This window comes from Thamnophis elegans, chromosome 6, assembly GCF_009769535.1.
Source record: "Thamnophis elegans isolate rThaEle1 chromosome 6, rThaEle1.pri, whole genome shotgun sequence".
NCBI lineage: Eukaryota > Metazoa > Chordata > Lepidosauria > Squamata > Colubridae > Thamnophis > Thamnophis elegans.
In genome coordinates this window covers 81903174-81923409 of record NC_045546.1, presented here as the reverse complement: position 1 = coordinate 81923409, position 20236 = coordinate 81903174, and the positions used below count along the sequence as shown (strand labels likewise).

The 20236-nt window shown below is 38.1% G+C and overlaps 1 protein-coding gene across 1 annotated transcript in view; it reads left to right on the top strand.

The window, feature by feature from the left end:
• The window catches only part of MYO10 (myosin X), a 135077-nt gene that overhangs the window by 45086 nt on the left and 69755 nt on the right, over positions 1–20236 (top strand). The window contains exons 6-18 of the mRNA XM_032219348.1: positions 505–518; positions 614–698; positions 2572–2675; positions 3056–3185; positions 3519–3637; positions 5904–6050; positions 6182–6282; positions 6505–6571; positions 8595–8687; positions 9108–9176; positions 10172–10254; positions 13439–13547; positions 14527–14607. Of these exons, the coding sequence (XP_032075239.1) occupies positions 505–518; positions 614–698; positions 2572–2675; positions 3056–3185; positions 3519–3637; positions 5904–6050; positions 6182–6282; positions 6505–6571; positions 8595–8687; positions 9108–9176; positions 10172–10254; positions 13439–13547; positions 14527–14607 (1202 nt within the window). The remainder of the gene's footprint in view (positions 1–504; positions 519–613; positions 699–2571; positions 2676–3055; positions 3186–3518; positions 3638–5903; positions 6051–6181; positions 6283–6504; positions 6572–8594; positions 8688–9107; positions 9177–10171; positions 10255–13438; positions 13548–14526; positions 14608–20236) is intronic.

Genomic DNA, 20236 nt, shown 5'->3' with positions numbered 1-20236 from the left:
TATTAGGAGGATATTATTTTCTATTAGTACTCCTTAATGTGGAAGTAACTAATTTTTTTAAAATAGATATATATTTCTGGTTTTTTTAAAATATTGCCAGAAAGATTGATAGTACTGTACTAATTCTTCATAGGAAACAAAAGATACGTGTGTGTGTGTGTGGGTGTGTGTGAGTGTGTGTGTGTGTGTGTGTGTGTGTGTGTGTGAGAGAGAGAGAGAGAGAGAGAGAGAGCTTTACATATGTCGGGATCTGTTTTTTGTATAATTTACTTAATTCTTTTACAAATATATTTCATCGTCGGACATTGAGCTCAGCTGCCAATAAAAAGATAGTCATTAATAGTTATATATAATAAATGAACTTTTAAAATTAAAGGAAACTAATACAAATGAACGTTCTTCTGAATAAACATACTAACAAAAATAATATATAAATTGCAATTTTTGCAAGTTCAACTGAACCATTTTGTTCCTTGACCTGTATTCACTTGATGCCTCCTAAAGATTTATTAGAAAAGGTAACTCATTTGTTGTTTCTTTTTCCTAATATTTTGAATGGTTTAAAAATGTAAAAGATTTTGCTGAATATATTTCCAAATGTTTTGTCTCGTAGAATCGAGTAGTAAGGCAAAATCCAGGAGAGAGAAATTATCATATATTCTATGCCCTGCTGGCAGGGATTGAGGGAGAAAAGAAAGGTGAGACTCAGTTTTTGTATTTAAACAATGGCTCTTTCCAAAAGAAATTACTGTTTTTCAGAAAACATTGTTTGTATGATGATAACAATCATGAAAATTTAAACTCTTTCCTGCCCATGCTCTAAATCCTGTTAAACATGAGAAGCTGAATCATGAGGGAATAGCAACAGGACAGAGAATTTCTTGAATAGAGTAGAAACAGTATAGGAAGTAGCTTTTTTGTAAAGTGGGAGACAGGAGAATATGCTAGTGTACTTATGGTGTCCACATAACATTCTACCAAGACATTGAGTGCCTATATCACTGTCCATAACATACATAACACATAACAAGTCCATAAGCACATTGTTATTTGGTGGGCAACCTATTTTAATGTATTTCCATACTTCAGGTGCAGTTATAAAGCAACGTTAAAAATAATTGAAACAAACTTTGATGTACATACGTACACTGTAAGGTTCTCCAGGCTTTGGGGGATTAATGCCAAGGTATTGATTAGGTTTTATGCAGATATTTCACCCCTTGACTTAGCATGGCTTCTTCAATGCAGCAATTCCAACAATATTGGAGGTCTGTATAGGAGTTGCTGTGTGTGGCCTGGATCAGTTGTCCGTTTGCGTAGTGGATCATTCCCAGCTCAGCAAGCAAGGAAGGCAGACCAATCATAATAGAGACAACAACACCATTTCCAGCATCCATTTAAGTGGCACCTCCCAGGAAGACTCCAATCACCCACCCACCTGAGTTTAAATCTGACGTAGACTGCAGCTACAATCCCTACTTCTGAACTGTTTCACTGAGAAAGTCTCGCTCACACGTTGGGGGTTTAGGGGAAAGGATACCCACTCTCGTGGCCTTCCGAAAGGCTATCAAAACCTGGCTATTCCGGCAGGCCTGAGGCTGTTGACCTCATGACCGAGGTCCAGCCCCGATTAGATGGAGTGCATGATGTGGTTTATTTTTTAATTTGTTTCCTCCGTTTTTTTAGCTCTGCACTTTTTAAAATTTATTTTCTGTAAGCCGCCCGGAGTCCTTCGGGATTGGGAGGCCTATAAATTGAATGTTTATTTTTATTTTATTTATATGCTGCCCTTTTCCCCCAAAGGGGACTCAGGGCGGCTCACAACTCAAACTGGGAAGGGGGATACAAACAAAAAATTAAAATGACACAAAACAATACATAATTTAAAACACACGACAGTCATACCATTCGAGACGGGGGCAACAATTCTTTAGCCCCAGGCCTGTCGGAACAGCCAGGTTTTAAGGGCTTTGCGGAAGGCCTGGAGGGTGGTGAGGGTTCGAATCTCCACAGGGAGTTCATTCCAGAGGGTCGGAGCAGCCACAGAGAAGGCCCTCCTCCGGGTAGTTGCCAGTCGACACTGGCCGGCGGATGGACTTCGGAGGAGGCCTAATCTGTGGGATCTAATCGGTCTAGTGGAGGTGATTGGCAGCAGGCGGTCTCTCAAGTACTCAGGTCCAATACCATGAAGGGCTTTATAAGTGACGACTAGCGCCTTGAAGCGTATCCGGAGACCAATAGGCAGCCAGTGCAGCTCGCGGAGGATAGGTATTACGTGGGTGAACCGAGGTGCACCCATGATCGCTCGCGCGGCTACATTCTGGACAAGCTCGAGTTGCCGAATGCTCTTCAAGGGCTGCCCCATGTAGAGCACGTTGCAGTAGTAATTTATTAAATCAATCAATCAAATCAATATAGAAAATTCTATCAGTACTTTGATACTGATCTCCAGAAAATCATCAATGCGTAGAACAAGTCTTGAGTTCTTTATTTCAAAAATATATACAAATTCTGATGGTTACTTCTCTTGTAGATTTTAAGCATGATACAAATGTTTTTTCCTCTATTCAGATGCATTTTACCTATCTGCACCTGAGAACTATCACTACCTGAACCAGTCTGGATGTGTAGCGGACAAGACAATCAATGACGCAGAAGCATTCAAAGAAGTCATTGTGAGTTTGACCAGTTTTTTTTCATCCTATCCCTTCAAGGTCCCATCAAGGAAAACCATAGGTAGTTCCAATAGAAGAGAATATGTATGTAGCTCAAGGTTGTATTGCAGAGTTCTTGGTATTCTTAGTTTAATTGCTTGCAGATGGGGCCTGAGGATGATGGGTTTTTATTCTGATCTGAATCTCTTCTCCTTGCAACCCAACATTGAAGTGGCAAGAAATAAGGAAAGGTTTTATGTGGCCAAAACCAGGCTAATTTTGGAGAAACGCATCCTTCTGAAGATACTTGTTTGAGACTCTTCATGTATGGGAGATACTTGGATGATATTATGTGATAGGAATGAGATCAAAGGCTCAGTCATGTTGTGTGTCTTTTCTAGATGGCAATGGAGGTGATGCAGTTCACCACTGAGGAGGTACGAGATGTTCTTAGGCTCCTCGCTGGCATTTTGCATCTTGGCAATATTGAATTTATTACAGCCGGCGGAGCACAGGTGTCCTTCAAAACAGGTGAAAAAAATGGCTATTTTCTAATTGTGAATGTCTTATGTCCTGTCTTATTACTTCAAATTTTGAATAATTTAAATTAGAACTTAGGACAAATTACAGATTAGTTTTTAGTTAACTCCTCGGTCCTCTAGATCTGTTTTCATTGGATTGACTCTGAAATGTAGTTTAGATAATTTGGAGGATGGCATTACATAAGGAAAAGACTGTTGAGTGAAAATTATACTTACGAATGGCAAATTGCTTATTAGGGGTTTTTTTTAATCTTCCCAAATAATACTACTGTATTTTTAGTAGCGCTTTCTGTTACTATAGTTGTTGCTGTATTGTTCTTAGCTCTGAATAGATCTGCAGAGTTACTTGGGCTGGATTCAACGCAGCTAACTGAAGCCTTAACACAGAGATCAATGATACTCAGGGGAGAAGAAATTCTAACACCTCTTAATATACAGCAGGTAAAATCCAATTACTTTGGAATGTTTTTGTGTATAGTATTTAGGACCTCTGAAAAAGCTCATTTTTAAAAAAATTTCTACTGTGGTGTAGTTTCCAAAAAGTCTAAATAGTATGCATGCCCAAAAGATACTAAATGAAAACACTTTGTTGTTTAAAATTACAATGACCTCACGAAGGGTGGTTTACAGCCTCTAATGCTCTTCTGGCTGTTGTAAATATATCACATGCACAGTGGTCACATGACTGCATTTCAGGCAATTGGCTCTTATTTGTGACTGGTTACCAAGGACCCCATGATCATGTGACCCTTGTCTCAGTGGAGAATCTGGCAGAGAATGTTAATGTTTAATGTTTAATAAATTTATATGCCGCCCAATCCCGAAGGACTCCGGGCAGCTTACATAAAAAAGTTAAAAGAGTACTAAAAAATTTAAAAAAGAAAGACAAGGCAAGTTAAAAGACACAACATGCACTCAACCTTAGTGGGGCTGGACCTCATTCAAGAGGTCAACAGCCCCAGGCCTGCCGGAAAAGCCAGGTCTTAATAGACTTTCGGAAGACCGAGAGAGTGGGGAGGGTCCGGATCTCAGGGGGTAAATCGTTCCATAGGGCCAGGGCAGCTACAGAGAAGGCCCTCCCCCGAGGAGCCGCCAGACGACATTGTCTAGTCGATGGCACCCGGAGAAGGCCCATCCTGTGAGATCTTATCGGACACTGGGAGGTATGTGGCAGAAGACGGTCTCATAGATATCCAGGTCCTAAGCCATGTAGGGCTTTAAAGGTAATAACCAGCACCTTGAAGCGTGTTCGGAGACCGATCGGGAGCCAGTGCAGCTCACGGAGGATGAGTGTAACATGGGTGTATCTCGGTACACCCAATATCACTCGCATATGGAGGGGCTGGAGCAGAGCTGAAATTCTTTGGAGAGGGCAGCAGGAATGGAGATGAACTCTTCAGGATTTCATCTCTATTCCTGCAGGACCTCAAAGGGTTTCCCCTGTGTGCATAGAAGGGAACTGAGCTTCTTTGACGGGCTGCAGGAACATTTGAGAGCAAGAGCTACTGCCTTGCAAAGCTGAAATCATCGCAGCAGGCAGCTCTTTTACTCAATGACTGTGACCAGGAGTGCCAGGATTACGGTCATTGATTGAAGCAGTCATGTGGATATCTCGCTTAATGACTGCTTCCCTCAGTGACTGAGATTCCAATCCCAATTATGGTCATAAGTCAAGGATAGGAAGATTGGAAAAATTGTGTATCTATTTGGCAGCAGTTAGGGGAGGGGGAAAGAGAACCAATAGTTCATAGCAGTAGCAGTTAGACTTATATACCGCTTCATAGGGCTTTCAGCTCTCTCTAAGCGGTTTACAGAGTCAGCATATTGCCCCCAACAACAATCCGGGTCCTCATTTCACCCACCTCGGAAGGATGGAAGGCTGAGTCAACCTTGAGCCGGTGAGATTAGAACCGCTGAACTGCAGCTAACAGTCAGCTGAAGTGGCCTGCAGTACTGCACCCTAACCACTGCGCCGCCTCGGCTCTTCATCAGTTTAGAAACCAGAAGAGCATGAATTCTAATCCTGCCTTAAGCAGAAAACCATCTGAGAGACCTTTTGCCAGTCACTCACGCTCAGCCCTGGGGAGAAATCAATGGCAAATCACTTCTGAAATCTTGTCCCGTCAGTCTTCAAGAGTCAGCACTGATTCTAACAAACTTAGCAGAGATGGCTAAAATATCAGCATACCTCAAGGACTATTCAGATGAGAAATACAAGCTGGAATGGAGAAGATGGATTGATTACATTCAAAATAAATACGGGACTAAGAAACTTCAGATAGCTTATGAATGAATGAGCAAGGAATGTTACAACTTATCTAAAGTTAGCTTTACAAAAGGGAAGTTAAACTGCAAGTGAGGGATGATGCTAAAGTTAGTTAGTTTATTTTAATATATGGTTGCTAAATGTTTATAGCCTGTATCTGCTCTGGGAGATTGTGGGGGAGGGGAGGGTGGGATGGGACGTGGGATCGGGGGGGGGGAGGGGAGGAAAGGTATACAATTGTAAAACTCATTAAAACTTTTAATAATAATAAAAATAAGAGTCAGCACTGATTCAAAAGCATAGCAGCAACAAAATGAGAAGAAAAACTTAGTTCTGTAATATAGGGACATGTATTTCATTGCTTGCTTGTCTCTTAGAAACATCATTTTGAGAAATTCCATCGGGTCATAAAATAATCTAATTTTTATTATCAACCCCCAGGCTATAGATAGTCGAGATTCAGCTGCTATGGCACTTTATTCCCAGTGCTTTGCCTGGGTTATTAAAAAAATCAACAGCAGAATCAAAGGCAAGGACGACTTCAAGTCCATTGGCATTTTAGACATTTTTGGATTTGAAAATTTTGAGGTATGTTCCGAACATTTATAGCTTGATAAAATGTTGGTGCTTTTATGCTTAAACATCGTTCTTTTTCTTCTTCTTCTTGCATTACTTGACGAAGTTACTAAGTGTTTCCTTATGATTTGTCTCTTTTCCAGGTTAATCGTTTCGAACAGTTCAACATTAACTATGCAAATGAAAAACTTCAGGAATATTTCAACAAGCACATTTTTTCATTAGAGCAATTAGAATATAGTAGGTAAGAATCGTTAAGTGTCATTCATTTCCTCTGCCATAGCTTGAATATTTGTGTTAATCCATTTGTTTTTTCATTCTCATCTTAGTCCTTTTAGAGATTTGAATTCCCAATAAAATTCATTGTTACCATTATTGTAAGGAAGCATGTTTTCATCCAACTTTCTTTTGGGCAATCAAAACAGTTTATGCAATTTAATAAAATCTCTTTCTTGGGTTTTCTTAGAGAAGGACTCCAGTGGGAAGACATTGACTGGACAGATAATGGGGAATGCTTGGATCTTATTGAAAAGGTAAATATATAAGTAGTCTAAAATTTAAGGGATTTTTTTTTAGAAATATTGTTTTAGTAATAATTGTTTACCTCAAATTATAGCATATGTCATATGATCAGTCGCAATGTTTGAAAAGGGTAATATTTTTTCACAACTGAACCTCAGATTTAACCTGATCATATGTTTTTAATTCTTGTCTATCAATAGATAAATTTCAGTTTGTTCCTGGGTCAGAGAAGTGTTTCCCATCCACCCCCAGCTCTTTTTGATACAAAAATGCTCATTTACTCCCTTGTCTTTTATTTGTTTGTTTGTTTATTTAATAGATTTATAGGCCGCCCAATCCCGGAGGACTCCGGGCGGCTTACAAAGTGAAAAGAAAAATAATTAATAAAAAATAAGGGAAACAATTTAAAACATCACCCATACACCCAATCTGATTGGGGCTGGACCTCAACAGTGAGGTCAACAGCCCCAGGCCTGCCGGAAATAGCCAGGTTTTAACAGCTTTTCGGAAGGCCATGGGAGTGGGTAAGGTCCGGTTCTCTGTGGGTAGCTCATTCCAAAGGGTCGGAGAAGGCCCTCCTCTGGGGAGACGCCAGCCGATATTGTCTGGCTGACGGCATCTGAAGGAGGCCCCTCCCCGTTGGGAGGTTTTAATCAAGAGGGGTTTAAGGGTTTAAGGGTTTATTAAACTTGTATGCCGCCCTATTCCCAGAGGGACTCAGGGCGGCTAACAAACCAAGGGGAAGGGAACAATACAAGAACAAACAAAACGAGAAACAAATTACAAAGAACAGTTTAAAAAAAACTCACAACAGTCACAATTCGAGTGGGGCTGGGAACTCATCAGCCCCAGGCCTGCCGGAACAGCCAGGTCTTGACGGCTGAGAATCAAGTACATTTTCTTTACCTTTATTATAATGTCTAATTTGACTTATCTGGAATACTGGCGTCTTTCCTGGTACATTTTCCTCTTAATTGTTCAACAGTAAGTCTTTCTTGCCAGAGGATACAAAGGTAACTGCGTAATTTAACAGTTGTCTTAAAAATACTATGGCATATCACACGGATTTGGAACTTCGAGAGACGAAAAAAAAATCCCATGTTTCCTTTCCTTTGCCTCACATTGAAAAATACATAGGGTGCCACTTATGTCACAGTGCTGCATGTTTCCTGTTACTATTCCATTTCACAGAATGATGTGTGTGAGAGAGTTTATACGTACATACATACATACACATATACATGAAAACAGACTAGATGATAGAAGCAATGTTACTATCCAAACCTACATTCTTGAATTATAATGCTATATACAGTGTGTGTGTGTGTGTGTGTGTGTGTGTGTGTGTGTGTTAAGTGTTACAACCCCTGGTATGCCCAAATATGGGAGGAAGCTTACTGCTTCCATTCTCTGCCCATCAGCTCGTCACAAGAGACCATCCAGACAGAAACCCAATATTTTTACTGTTGCCTTTGTTACATTTGTGTTGTATTTGTGCTAATGTAACAAAGGCAACAGTAAAAATATTGGGTTTCTGGATGGTCTCTTGTGACGAGCCGATGGACAGAGAATGGAAGCAGTAAGCTTCCTCCCATATTTGGCCATACCAGGGGTTGTAACACTTAATACATACTTATTTCCCTGGCTCAGCTGATAAAGGAGAAGGACCTTGTGGCTTAGTGGTTAACACATCTGCCTAAGATGTAATACAGCACAGGTTCTAATCCCAGTAAGGGTATGGCTAGCTGATGAGAACTAAATAGCTTGAAATAGATCTATACTAGTCTCCCTTTATTTATTTATCAGCACAAATACAACACACACACACACACACACACACATACACAGATATATATATATATATATATATATATATATATATATATATATATATATATATATATATATATATATATATATATATATATATATATATATATATATATATGACAGAGGGGGGGAGAGGCAGGTAGGCAGGCATGAACAATATGAGGTCTACTTAACATATTTTTTTATTGTTTCTTGATTGCTTAGAAACTTGGTTTGTTGGCTTTGATCAATGAGGAGAGCCACTTTCCTCAAGCTACGGATAAAACCCTGTTAGCAAAATTACACATTCAGCATGCAGTAAGTAATGTTCTTTTCCTTTGTTTATAAATTCCCTGAATTTCAAATGCAGTGTTAATGTAAATTTTGATAGTTAAAATTCTAGGTTTTCACTGAGCAAATCTATTTATTAAGTTAAAATGTTTATCTATTAATTAATGCTTGAAATTAATAGATCAATGTATTTTTGTAAATGCATCTTTAATTTGCATCTTTCCAGAAAGAGTTTTAGTTTTATACAGTGCCTGTATAGCCATTATGTTTTGGAGCAATGTTTTAAAAAGTCTAATAATTAAACGTGGCAGATTTTTTTTTAAAAAAAAGAATCATCTTTCAGCAAGTTCTGAGAAGCATAGTTTGAGAGAAGATTTTTCCTTTTTTCTGTATTTCATTATTTATAATTAAACAGATTTGACTTATTTCTGTTCTTCTTATCAATAGAACAATCCTTTTTATGTGAAACCAAGAGTTGCTATCCACAACTTTGGAGTGAAACACTATGCTGGGGAGGTAATCTTTCTTTCCTGTGTTCATTGAAAGTCTTCTAAATAGTATTTCAGGAGCAGCTTAGTTTTGCCTTCAACAACTTACAAATTAAAAGAAGCTTTGAGTTATGTGAGAGCCAGTTTGGGGTAGTGGTTAAAGGTGGTGGCTAGAAATTAAGACACCAAATTGGAGACTTGCCTTAGGCAAGAAAGCTGGTTGAGTGACTTTGGACCAGAGGTGGGTTCCTACCAGTTCGCACCTATTCGGTAGAACCGGTTCGTCAAATCTACCAGACCAGTTAGAAGAGGTTCCACCAGTGGACCCGGAAAGCAGGCCACACCTACAGAAGAGGTTCCAAAATTTTTTGAAACCCACCACTGCTAAAGGGTTAGGGGTGCAAGAATCTTGTAACTTGACAGCTTTAAGACTTGCATGCTTCAATGCCAGAGTTCCTGAGCCAACGTGACTGGAGGAGGAATTCTGGGAGTTGAAGTCCACAAGTCTTAAAGCTGTCAGGTTTGAAGACCCCTAGTTTTTTTTCTAAAGGGTTAGGGGTGCAAGGGTCTTGTAACTCAACAGCTTTAAGACTTGCATGCTTCAATGCCAGAGTTTCTGAATAGCTACTTGGACCGACCTAAGTACTAATTCATAATTTCATATCCGGTCACATGGGTGGCAAGCCACTCCCATCCGGTCACATGGGTGGCAAGCCACTGCCACAAAGGAGTCCGCACCCACAGAGTAGGTTCGAACAATTTTGGAAACCCACCACTGCTTTGGACCACTCACTCATTCTCAGCCCAACTAACGTCACAGTTGTTGTTGTGTGGAAAATAGGAAGAGCGGAAGTATTAGGTATTAGTATTAGGTATGTTTCCCAACTTCAGTTATTTATAAAGCAATAATGGTGTAAAAATTAATAAGTAAATATTTTTCTCTTCCTTATGATGCTTCCTCTGTGAAAAATTGTTAATAAGACAGGTCAAAAAATTATTCTTTTTTTATACTGTTTCAAACAGGTTCAGTATGATGTAAGAGGAATTTTGGAGAAAAACAGAGACACTTTTAGGGATGATCTTCTGAACCTATTGCGAGAAAGCAGGTATGCCAGTAGTGTAATTGTAGATTCTGACCTTGTTAAGATGTTGAAAACTGAGAGTTCAAAAGGAAGGGAGTATGGGAAAAATGTAGAATTCAGTTCTAAACTATCTTTTGGGCTCTCTATCTTTTAGAATATACTTTGAATATTTGAAAGTACTGCATTTCTAAAGAGAAGAACAAAGATAGTAGATTTGCCATCATATGGAGCTTATGTTTCTGAATATATTTTGATTAGTCAGATAGATGCCAACCCTTGGTCTTTCCTAAATGATGCAGTTAATTGTATGAATGGTTTGCCAATTCTACTTTAACTATTTTATCTTTCTTCCAGTTCTCTGGGGTGCCAAGGGGAAGGGATTGAATTATACATGATATTCTTTGCTTTCGCGCCTAATTAACCAGATTCAGCTTATTGTCAGATGCGACTTCATTTAATAATCAGGAAAGAAACCACTCAACTCCATTTGTTTGAAATCAAGTGTACTTTTACTAATTACAAATGAAGAATAGCGAAGCTAAGCTGAATCTGGTTAATTCGGCGCGAAAGCAAAGAATATCATGTATAATTCAATCCACTCCCCTTGGCACCCCAATCCATAGTCCAATTATAATGTACCCAACTGTCAGGTGGGAGATATCTTCAAAAGACATCACCAGGATGGAATGCCGGATAGTTAACCTTGGCGGGAAACTCCCTTCCTCCACATGCGCAGTAAGATGGTCAGGTCAGCGTCTAGAATCTTCCTCCAGCACATCATGATTCCCTTCCCAAATACCATGCCCTCCCCCTCCCCGTTTCAATGGCAGCCGAAGCAGCAGTAAAGCAGAGGCTGACATCGGCATTTTAAAAGATATCCTGAAGCATGAAAAATACCCGTCATAATTTTGACTTAGTAATATTCAGAAGAAACAATCAAATGTTTCTCGATTTAGGAAGTGACACATTTGATGAATCCAGCTATAAACAGTACATTTCATTGTGGGTGTATGCATTTGACATGCACAGTTTTTCAGAGTATTTCATAAAGCGTACTTAAGGTAGCGTTTGAATATCATTCTAGCAATTCATGAGAATTTTCAGTACAGAATTTTGGATAGTGAGAATTTTGGGGGAATGTGTAAAAAAATTGTCTGTTTATAAAAAGCGGAACCACTTAATATTTGGCAACCTTAAATAAATGGATTAGATGTCTAAATGCATGCAGATGCTGTATATAAATTAAAGAAAAATGCAATTAAGATAAAAGCTTACACATTATAAATTATGTTGAGCTAATTCTTAAGATACGTTTTTCATATTTATTGTTTAGGCTTCTTTATTCCTGAGTGTGTTGGGTTTTCCAAATGCCAAACAAGATAAACACATAAATATAGCATGATTTGTGAAATAACAGCATGCGAAGAGACTAATTATAATGGCAAAAACACAAAAATGTTAAAATAATTTCTTGCAAAGGATCTTAGTATCTATAATATAGGCATATTCCAAATGGAAAATTATTTTATATTAAGAGTTTGATGTTAATAAATCGATGGTTATTAGAATAAATCAAATATTTATTATAAACATCCAGAATCTAGATGAATCTTTATAATTAGTTTTTATCCCACAATTTTGCTCTTTAATAAAATATTACACAACATTCTTTACACAAATAATGTAAAGTACTTTGAGCAGTAGGTCTTCTCATATGGAATGATAACACAACAGTTTTCTAAAATAAACAAACAAACATACAATTAGTTTTGTTTGTGCCTTTTCCCTCAGAAGCTCAATACCATTTTCAAGACATTATTGTACTTCAGTAACCCAGATTTTCCAGATTTTGGTGACTAACCAACTCATAGAAGCTGTCGCTATTGGCCTGGAGATTAGATGTTAGTGACAGTTGAGGAATGCCTGGAGAACTTGAGATTCTGCTGTATTTCTGCTATAGAAGAGTCTCCTGAATCATGAGATGGGCGGCAAATAAATTTGATGAATAAATAAAAATATTTGGCCATCCCATCAACAGGATCAAGGAGGTTGTTAGTTTATTAGTCGGTTGTGGTAAAAACAGCAGAGATTTGTAGCCTCTTAAAAGCTAACACAAGTCGTGGCACGACAAAACCGCGGTCCACTAAAGCGCGCCCGATTAAAGCGCGTCGCTGACGTCATCAGCAGCGCGATAACAGCGACCGCGGAGAAAAAAAGGCGCTTTAAAAAGCGCTTTGAAAGCAAGCCGATTCATGTTAAGGTAAGGGTTAGGGTTAGGGTTAGGGTTAGGGTTAGGTTAAGGGTTAGGTTTAGGGTTAGGTTAAGGTTTAGCGTTAGGTTTAGCGTTAGGTTAAGGGTTAGGGTTAGGTTTAGGGTTAGGTTTCAGGGGGTTAGGTTTAGGTTTAGGGGTTAATTTTAGTTTTAGCGCTCACAGCGTGCTTTTTTCGTCGCGCTATGATGACGTCAGGTATGCGGTTTCGTCGAGTGCGCTTTAGTCGACCGCGGTTTTGTGGTGGAACCAACACAAGTATTATGACATATGGTTTCTGTTCAACAAAGGTAAGGAAATAGTGTAAACTTAATCTTTATACTGTAAGTACGAGAAGGATACCTTCGGGATATACAAAATGTGAGATACAGTATTTAATGTAATATCAAATGACAGGGCAATGGTCCCCTCGTCTAAATGCTGTGTTCTCTGTAATGTGCTAGAAGTCTTTCTGGTCATTGTATACTTATCTTCTGCTCTTACATTCTGAGGAAATAATAATGATAGTACTTTAGTCGACTAAGAGCTGAGGTGGCGCAGTGGTTAGAGTGCAGTACTGCAGGCCACTTCAGCTGACTGTTATCTGCAGTTCAGCGGTTCTAATCTCATCGGCTCAAGGTTGACTCAGCCTTCCATCCTTCCGAGGTGGGTGAAATGAGGATCCAGACTGTGGGGGCAATATGCTGACTCTGTAAACCGCTTAGAGAGGGCTGAAAGCCCTATGAAGCGGTATATAAGTCTAACTGCTATTGCTATTGCTATTCTTGGTGTCCAATTATTGGATTCTCAGCCATTTCAAGCAGGCAAGCAGGGAAGTATCAATTAAGAAGAAGAAGAAGCCATATTTTTTAAAGGAAAGGACAGTCCTTGTATAGTAGGCTTTACTTTGGATCTTTGTTTTCATATTTATTGAAACATTATTTAAATTCCTTGTTTCAGCCATGATTTCATATATGACCTATTTGAGCATGTTTCAAGCCGCAGCGGTCAAGATACTTTGAAGTGTGGAAGCAAGCATCGGAAGCCCACCGTCAACTTACAATTTAAGGTTTGTTTTTTTTAATCCACTGAGTTTTTCCAGACATTGTGTTTTGCAATTTATTGTTGCCTAAATCTATCAAATCTATCAAAGAGCCGAGGTGGCGCAGTGGTTAGGGTGCAGTACTGCAGGCCACTTCAGCTGACTGCTATCTGCAGTTCGGCGGTTCAAATCTCACCGGCTCAAGGTTGACTCAGCCTTCCATCCTTCCGAGGTGGGTAAAATGAGGACCCAGATTGTTGGGGGCAATATGCTGACTCTGTAAACCGCTTAGAGAGGGCTGAAAGCCCTATGAAGCAGTATATAAATCTAACTGCTATTGCTATTGCTAAATCACTTTCAACTAGGAAAAAAAAAATGACTGTTGTCTCCAGCTATGAATATGGTTTTTTTTTCTTCAGAATGTTTCCCTGATCATTTAAAATAAAATATTTATTTCTTGGCTGAAACCAGTTGTTCACTCTTTGTTTTCCTAGTTGATTTAATGGCATATATAATCATCAATAGCCTTCCTTCTAAGTGTAAGCCTTCCATATAGATAAAGCAGACTTTTTAAAGTTTATCTCTTGATAAAGCAAAATCTGATATTTTACTCTTGGCAAGTTCTGTGGGCAAATATACTCTACATTAAAGGAAAAAAATCTGTCCTTGAGAATCAGGAACAATTTAAAATTGTTTTGCACTGTAAATTCACTGTGAGAATTAATTTAAATGTATAGTGCATTCAACTCTGAATTTTAAGGCCATTAACACCACTCACCAGATAAGAGTAAACGCATGTCGCATAGTGTAGCAAAATCGATTTTATCTGTCTGATGATTAATTTTACTTCGTCGTACAGCTTGTTTTTTAAAAAAAGTATAAGAAAATAATAATTCATTTTACACACTGTGCCACCAGGTGACGCTATTGTGATTATTAGGAAAACTTTGCTGAGATGATTTGAAAATGTAACACTTCCCTTGTTCTTTCTCTCTCTTTTTTTAAGGATTCGCTGCATTCCTTAATGGCAACATTAAGCACATCTAACCCGTTCTTTGTCCGCTGTATCAAGCCAAATATGCAAAAGGTAAGCTTAAGATTGCATTTACCTTGGATCATTCCCCATGTATCTATAGATTACAAATAATAATCTTCAGGGACTGCTTCTGTAATTAGAAAGGCAGGACTCTATTCTAATATGTTACATATTGTTTAACAAGCTGACAAGTTCCTTTTGATCTAAAATATTCATCTACTGGTGTGTTTCAAAGCTATGTGCACGCTAAAGGTTATATACATTAATAGAATCTAACGAACAACTGATCAATAATTGGCAAAAATAATTTATTTTTATAAAGAAGGTGCATAATTTTATAGTTTATACTAGGTGATCTAGTAAGACAGACATTAAAAAAACATTTCCGGAAATTTTTTACTTAGAAATAAGCTCTGCTGGAAATATGAATCAGTACTTGGAACATATTATTATTTATGGTGGACCTGTGAAGAGGCAAAAAATTTTTTGGAAAAGGGTCAAAAATTGGCTGGAGGCAATAATAAGGGTTAAAATAGATTGGAAACCTGAAGTTTTTTTTATTAGGAATTATGTCGGTGAAATACAAAAAAGAAATCCAATATTTAATACCACATATACTTACAGCAGCAAGGATCGCCTTTGCCCAGAAATGGAAAAACAAACTAACCCCAAATGAAGATGAAATAATAAGAAAGATTATGGACTGTGCCGAAACGGATAAACTAACTAAAGAAATCCAGGGAAAGGAAGAATCAGAATTCTACCAGATATGGGATAAATGGTATAGGTGGATGGAGGAAAGAAACAAGAATCAATGAAAGAATATAACAACACTCAAAAAATAATAGTTAAAAAAAAAGAAGTAAGCTCTATTGAGTTTAGTGCACATTATTTCAGATTGTTGGGTTTTGTCTGTGTGTGTGTGTGTGTGTGTGTGTGTATGTATACCAGTTTCCAATATGCACAGTAAATGGGGAAGATGGCTCTTTCATCCCTCTGATGTGGCTCCCTGTCGCTCAAAATATGCATCACAACTGCCAATGTGCAACACCCACCAGCATGCAATTTAATGAGCTTTTTGACCCCTGATAGGCCAACCATGGATAAATCCAAGAAAATAAAAATTTCAGAAGAAAATTGAACATATAATTCAACTTTATATGCTAGTTTTGTGCTCGCTCAGGAAAGTCAACATGGGAAGGGTTTTGTAGTTCCCAGTGGTGGGATTCAGCCAGTTCGCACCTATTTGGGAGAACCGGTTGTTAACTTTCTAAGCAGTTGGGAGAACCGGTTGTTGGAAGAAATCTCATTTTGTTTTTTCCCACATTACAGGGCTAATCCTGTAAGGAAGGCAGGAGGGAAACATTCTGGTGTTGTTTCTAGCCTAATCTTTATTGCCCTGCTTACAGAAACTGCCTCTCCGGTTAACCCTTATTACATCATAACAGCTAAGGCGAAGCGCCCATCGACCTGAGTGACCTTGAGTTGGCCACGCCCACCCAGTCACATGACCACCGAGCCACGCCTACCCAGCTGGTCATTAGGGCAGAGAACCGGTTGTTAAATTATTTGAATCCCACCACTGCTGCAGTAGCACTGAAATGGCCACAGCTGCTAAATTTCAAACTCGCAGGAGTTCTAGGTCCTGGATTTTGGATGCATTCTGTAAGTTAGACCATTTGAGGTATCTTGGTTCAAAAATTGTTGCCTACGATGTACCTTTTGCACATTTGAAGTTTACAAATAAAGAGTCATGAAGAGTTTTAGTGGTATATAGATTAGATACATTTATCTATCATTACCAGAACCTATATACGTAAATGATTCAGAGATCATTCTAGAACAGATAAAATACTTTTTGCGATTTTTTCAGGAAAATGCCACTGCGGTTTTTCTAGAAGTTATTATTTTTTAAAACCTTTTTGCTAAATAGCCATATTTAACATTATTCATTACAGTTGTTAGATGTTGTTTATTACGTTGAGGCCAATGTTTTCCAAATACAAGAATTTAAAAAGTATGGGAGAACTAGAAGAGCAAAAAAAAAAAAATAGTACGTTTTCTTTTCTCCAAATCTCTAAATCTTTTGGAGAAATTTCTTCCAAATAATTTAAAATTTATTTCTCATGGAATAAACAGTTGCATTTCCCTAAAGATCATAGCGGGAAGGTCAGTTTTTGAGTAAGTAACAGACATGGTTTTAGAACTATTGGTATAAATTATTCTTATTTACCTTGAGCTTTAATGTCAGCTGTTGAATCCTGATTTTGGTTATTATTACTTTCCTAGTTGTACATTCCTTGTTCATTTCTCAGTTCAGTTGTTTTCAAGTTTTTTTTTCTTTCAGTACATAAGGCTTTGCCCAACTATTATGGCCAGAATAATGAAACAGAGCACTGTGGATAAATGTATTCTAATAAATGAATTTATCAGATCAACACTATAAATATCTTCAGGAAAGTAATGTTGTTTTCTGCTGTCATTTTTTTTTCCTGAAAAGAAAAATCACTACAGGAAATGATACGAAAAACTCTCTCTCTCTCTCTCTTGGCTTAGAATGGATGACAGGTGGAAGGCTTAATCGGAAGGAGGCCATGGTGGGATATGCCATCCGTGATTACTGTTTACCTAATCTAAAAGAAACTAGGCTATATAGCAGGAGTAGGAATAGATTGGATTCCAGGGGTCCCATTTTGCTGAATTTGGCTCTCAATATTTTTAAATGGAAAAATACTGTGTGTTAAGGCAAAAAAGAATGATGGGAAGTTAGTTGGCTAGTTGTCAAGACAGGATCTAAACTATACTGGTACTATTGCCATGTATTACCAGAATATCAAGTTTAACTAACGTTTGACATTTACCTTTCAAGGTGATTCATATGTAAGGTCAAAACTTTTATGAAGAATCACATTCTTAAACACTTAGAGATTATTTACTGGCACGACACGAGACAAGAATCCTGCTTCTCTTTTCCTCAAATACATAAGAAGGATTGTGATGAATGCTCGGTTGTCGTTGCTATTGTTATGCATATTATTTACCTGTTTTAACTGACCAAAGTTTTAAATGGCTCAAAGGTTTATACTATCGGTATGTTTAAAAATACATTTTTAAACAATAGTTATCCTATTTCCATTATTTTATAGACAACATCAATATTTTTCTCTAGGGTGGTATCAATGTTTTTCTTGGAGGTAGAGTATAATCTTACATTTTAAAGTTTTGCCCAAAAAACCTTCTCCAAAACATTCCAGCTGCGCCTACATATGAATATTTTACTGAATTATGCTTTAATTACAGCAATAATACTTAGATTTATGTACCACTCCATAGTGCTTTACAGCACATTCTAAGCGGTTTCCAAATGTCAGCATATTGTCCCCAATAATCTGGGTCCTTATTTTATCTACCTCGGAAGGATGGAATGGTGAATCACCCTTGAGCTCTGTCAGGATTGAACTCTAGACTGTGTGCAGAGTTGGCCTGCAATGCTGCATTCTAACCACTGCGCCATCATGGCTCCTCTAACGATAGTGAAACTATAGATATGAAATCAGGTTGTTGTTTTTTTAAATTTAATCAATGAGCCTTAAGACTAATCACAATTTGTGAAGCTTGGATGTTACAATCCGAACTAAAAAAAATGCAAACTTTTCCTTCCTTATTGCTAGATATGAGAAAGCACAAGAACATGAGGCTTATTAATAGGAAGCATGAGAGCCAATTTGATGTAGTGGTTAAGGTATTAGACAAGAAATCAGAAGACCATGAATTCCTAGGTAACCTTGAACTAATCACTGTCTGTCAACCCTAGGAAGCAAGCAGTTTCAATCCACTTCTGAAATCTTATCAAGAAAATGGCTCGGAGTTGCCAGGAATTAACAGTGATTTGAAACACACACACAAACACACACACCGCAAGAATAATTTATATTGCAGGCAAATAAATTCTTCCGTACTATATTATAGCCTGTATTTCATCTGTGCTAGTCTGTGCTGCGAAAGTTATTATTTGCATATTAATGCATAATCTTTCCATAGAATAAAGGATTTTTTTTTTAAAAAAAAAGAAGTCCTATACATGAAAGTTTTAAATTATATTGACAACCAGGAAGCATGACTTGACCAGATTTCTTCCTATAGGGACTTCTCAGTTGTGTGAAGAAAGAGAGACAGCTGTTAGTGAATGAAGTGAGCATGTGCAATGTGTGCGTTGTTTCCTCCTCCTCACAACCTTCTGAAGTACATATGTAATTGTGCTGCACCGTGAAGTAGCCGCCCGGAGTCCTTCGGGATTGGGCGGCCTATAAATCTAATAAATTAAATTACATTAAATTAAATTAAGTATTTATAAATCAGGAGTAGGAAACATCAGTTGGAGAGACAGCGATGCACTTGGAGAAGCAATGAAACCACACTCAAAACTTCACAAAACGGATGTGATCATAGAGCTTTTACTATAACACGAGCATACCTTTTCTGTATAGTCTTATAGTTTACATCAGTGGTTCTCAACCTGTGGGTCGGGACCCCTTTGGGGGGTCGAATGACCCTTTCACAGGGGTCGCCTAAGACCACTGGAAAACATATATTTTCAAAAAAATATGGAAAACATAAAATAATCTTATGGTTGTGGTCGCGGCATTAGGAAAGTTGAGTCCGTCCCACTGGTTTATATCCTTCCAAGAAAAAGAATGTATTTGGTTATGTATTCACACACAGAAACCTCTCTGTTGGGGTAACACTTTCATTTGCATCCTGGAAAATGTAAGATCTCATATATGGCTTAGACAAATATTGTACTTTCCCCTACCCTCCACTCCCCGTTTTAAGTTTGTTGGATATTTATTTATTTATTTATTAGACTTATATACTGCTTCATAGGGCTTTCAGCCCTCTCTAAGCGGTTTACAGAGTCAGCATATTGCCCCCACAGTCTGGGTCCTCATTTCACCCACCTCGGAAGGATGGAAGGTTGAGTCGACCTTGAGCCGGTGAGATTCGAACCGCTGAACTGCAGATAACAGTCAGCTGAAGTGGCCTGCAGTGCTGCACCCTAACCACTGCTCCACCTTGGCTCATATATGCGCTTCTTCCTTGCGTTGCTCATGCAGATTGTGTGATTTGGATGGAAGAGGATGAGGAAGTAGAGGAAATTTTAGCAGCCACCAAGATCTTGGAGAAATATTTCTAGCTGCCTGACATTTGCTGGAACAGGGCTGGCTTCAAAATTAAATTATGAAAGCTCTAAGGGGCTAGCGACAACAAGAAGATTGAGCAACATTTTTTTTAACTTGATAAGGATCTATTTGAGAAATTCCAAGCATAGGTGAGCAATTTAAGTATTTTGACCTTAACTGAACCCGAAGTCTATAATCCTTACAACATGCAGTAACATTCAATCATTTAATTTAAGGTAATTTTATTAGAACCGTGTACTTTTCAAATTCTGTATTAGAAAAATGCATATATGAGTATAACTCATAATAGATTTTTTTTTAAAAAAATTGCTACTATGTCCATCATGGCAACTTACATGAAAATTTTTTGTAGGTTTGGCATATATCTGTTCTCTAGAATAAAAGTCCTCATTTATTGCCTACAGCCGAGGTGGAGCAGTGGTTAAATGCAGCACTGCAGGCTACTTCAGCTGACTGCAGTTCTGCAGTTCGGCGGTTCA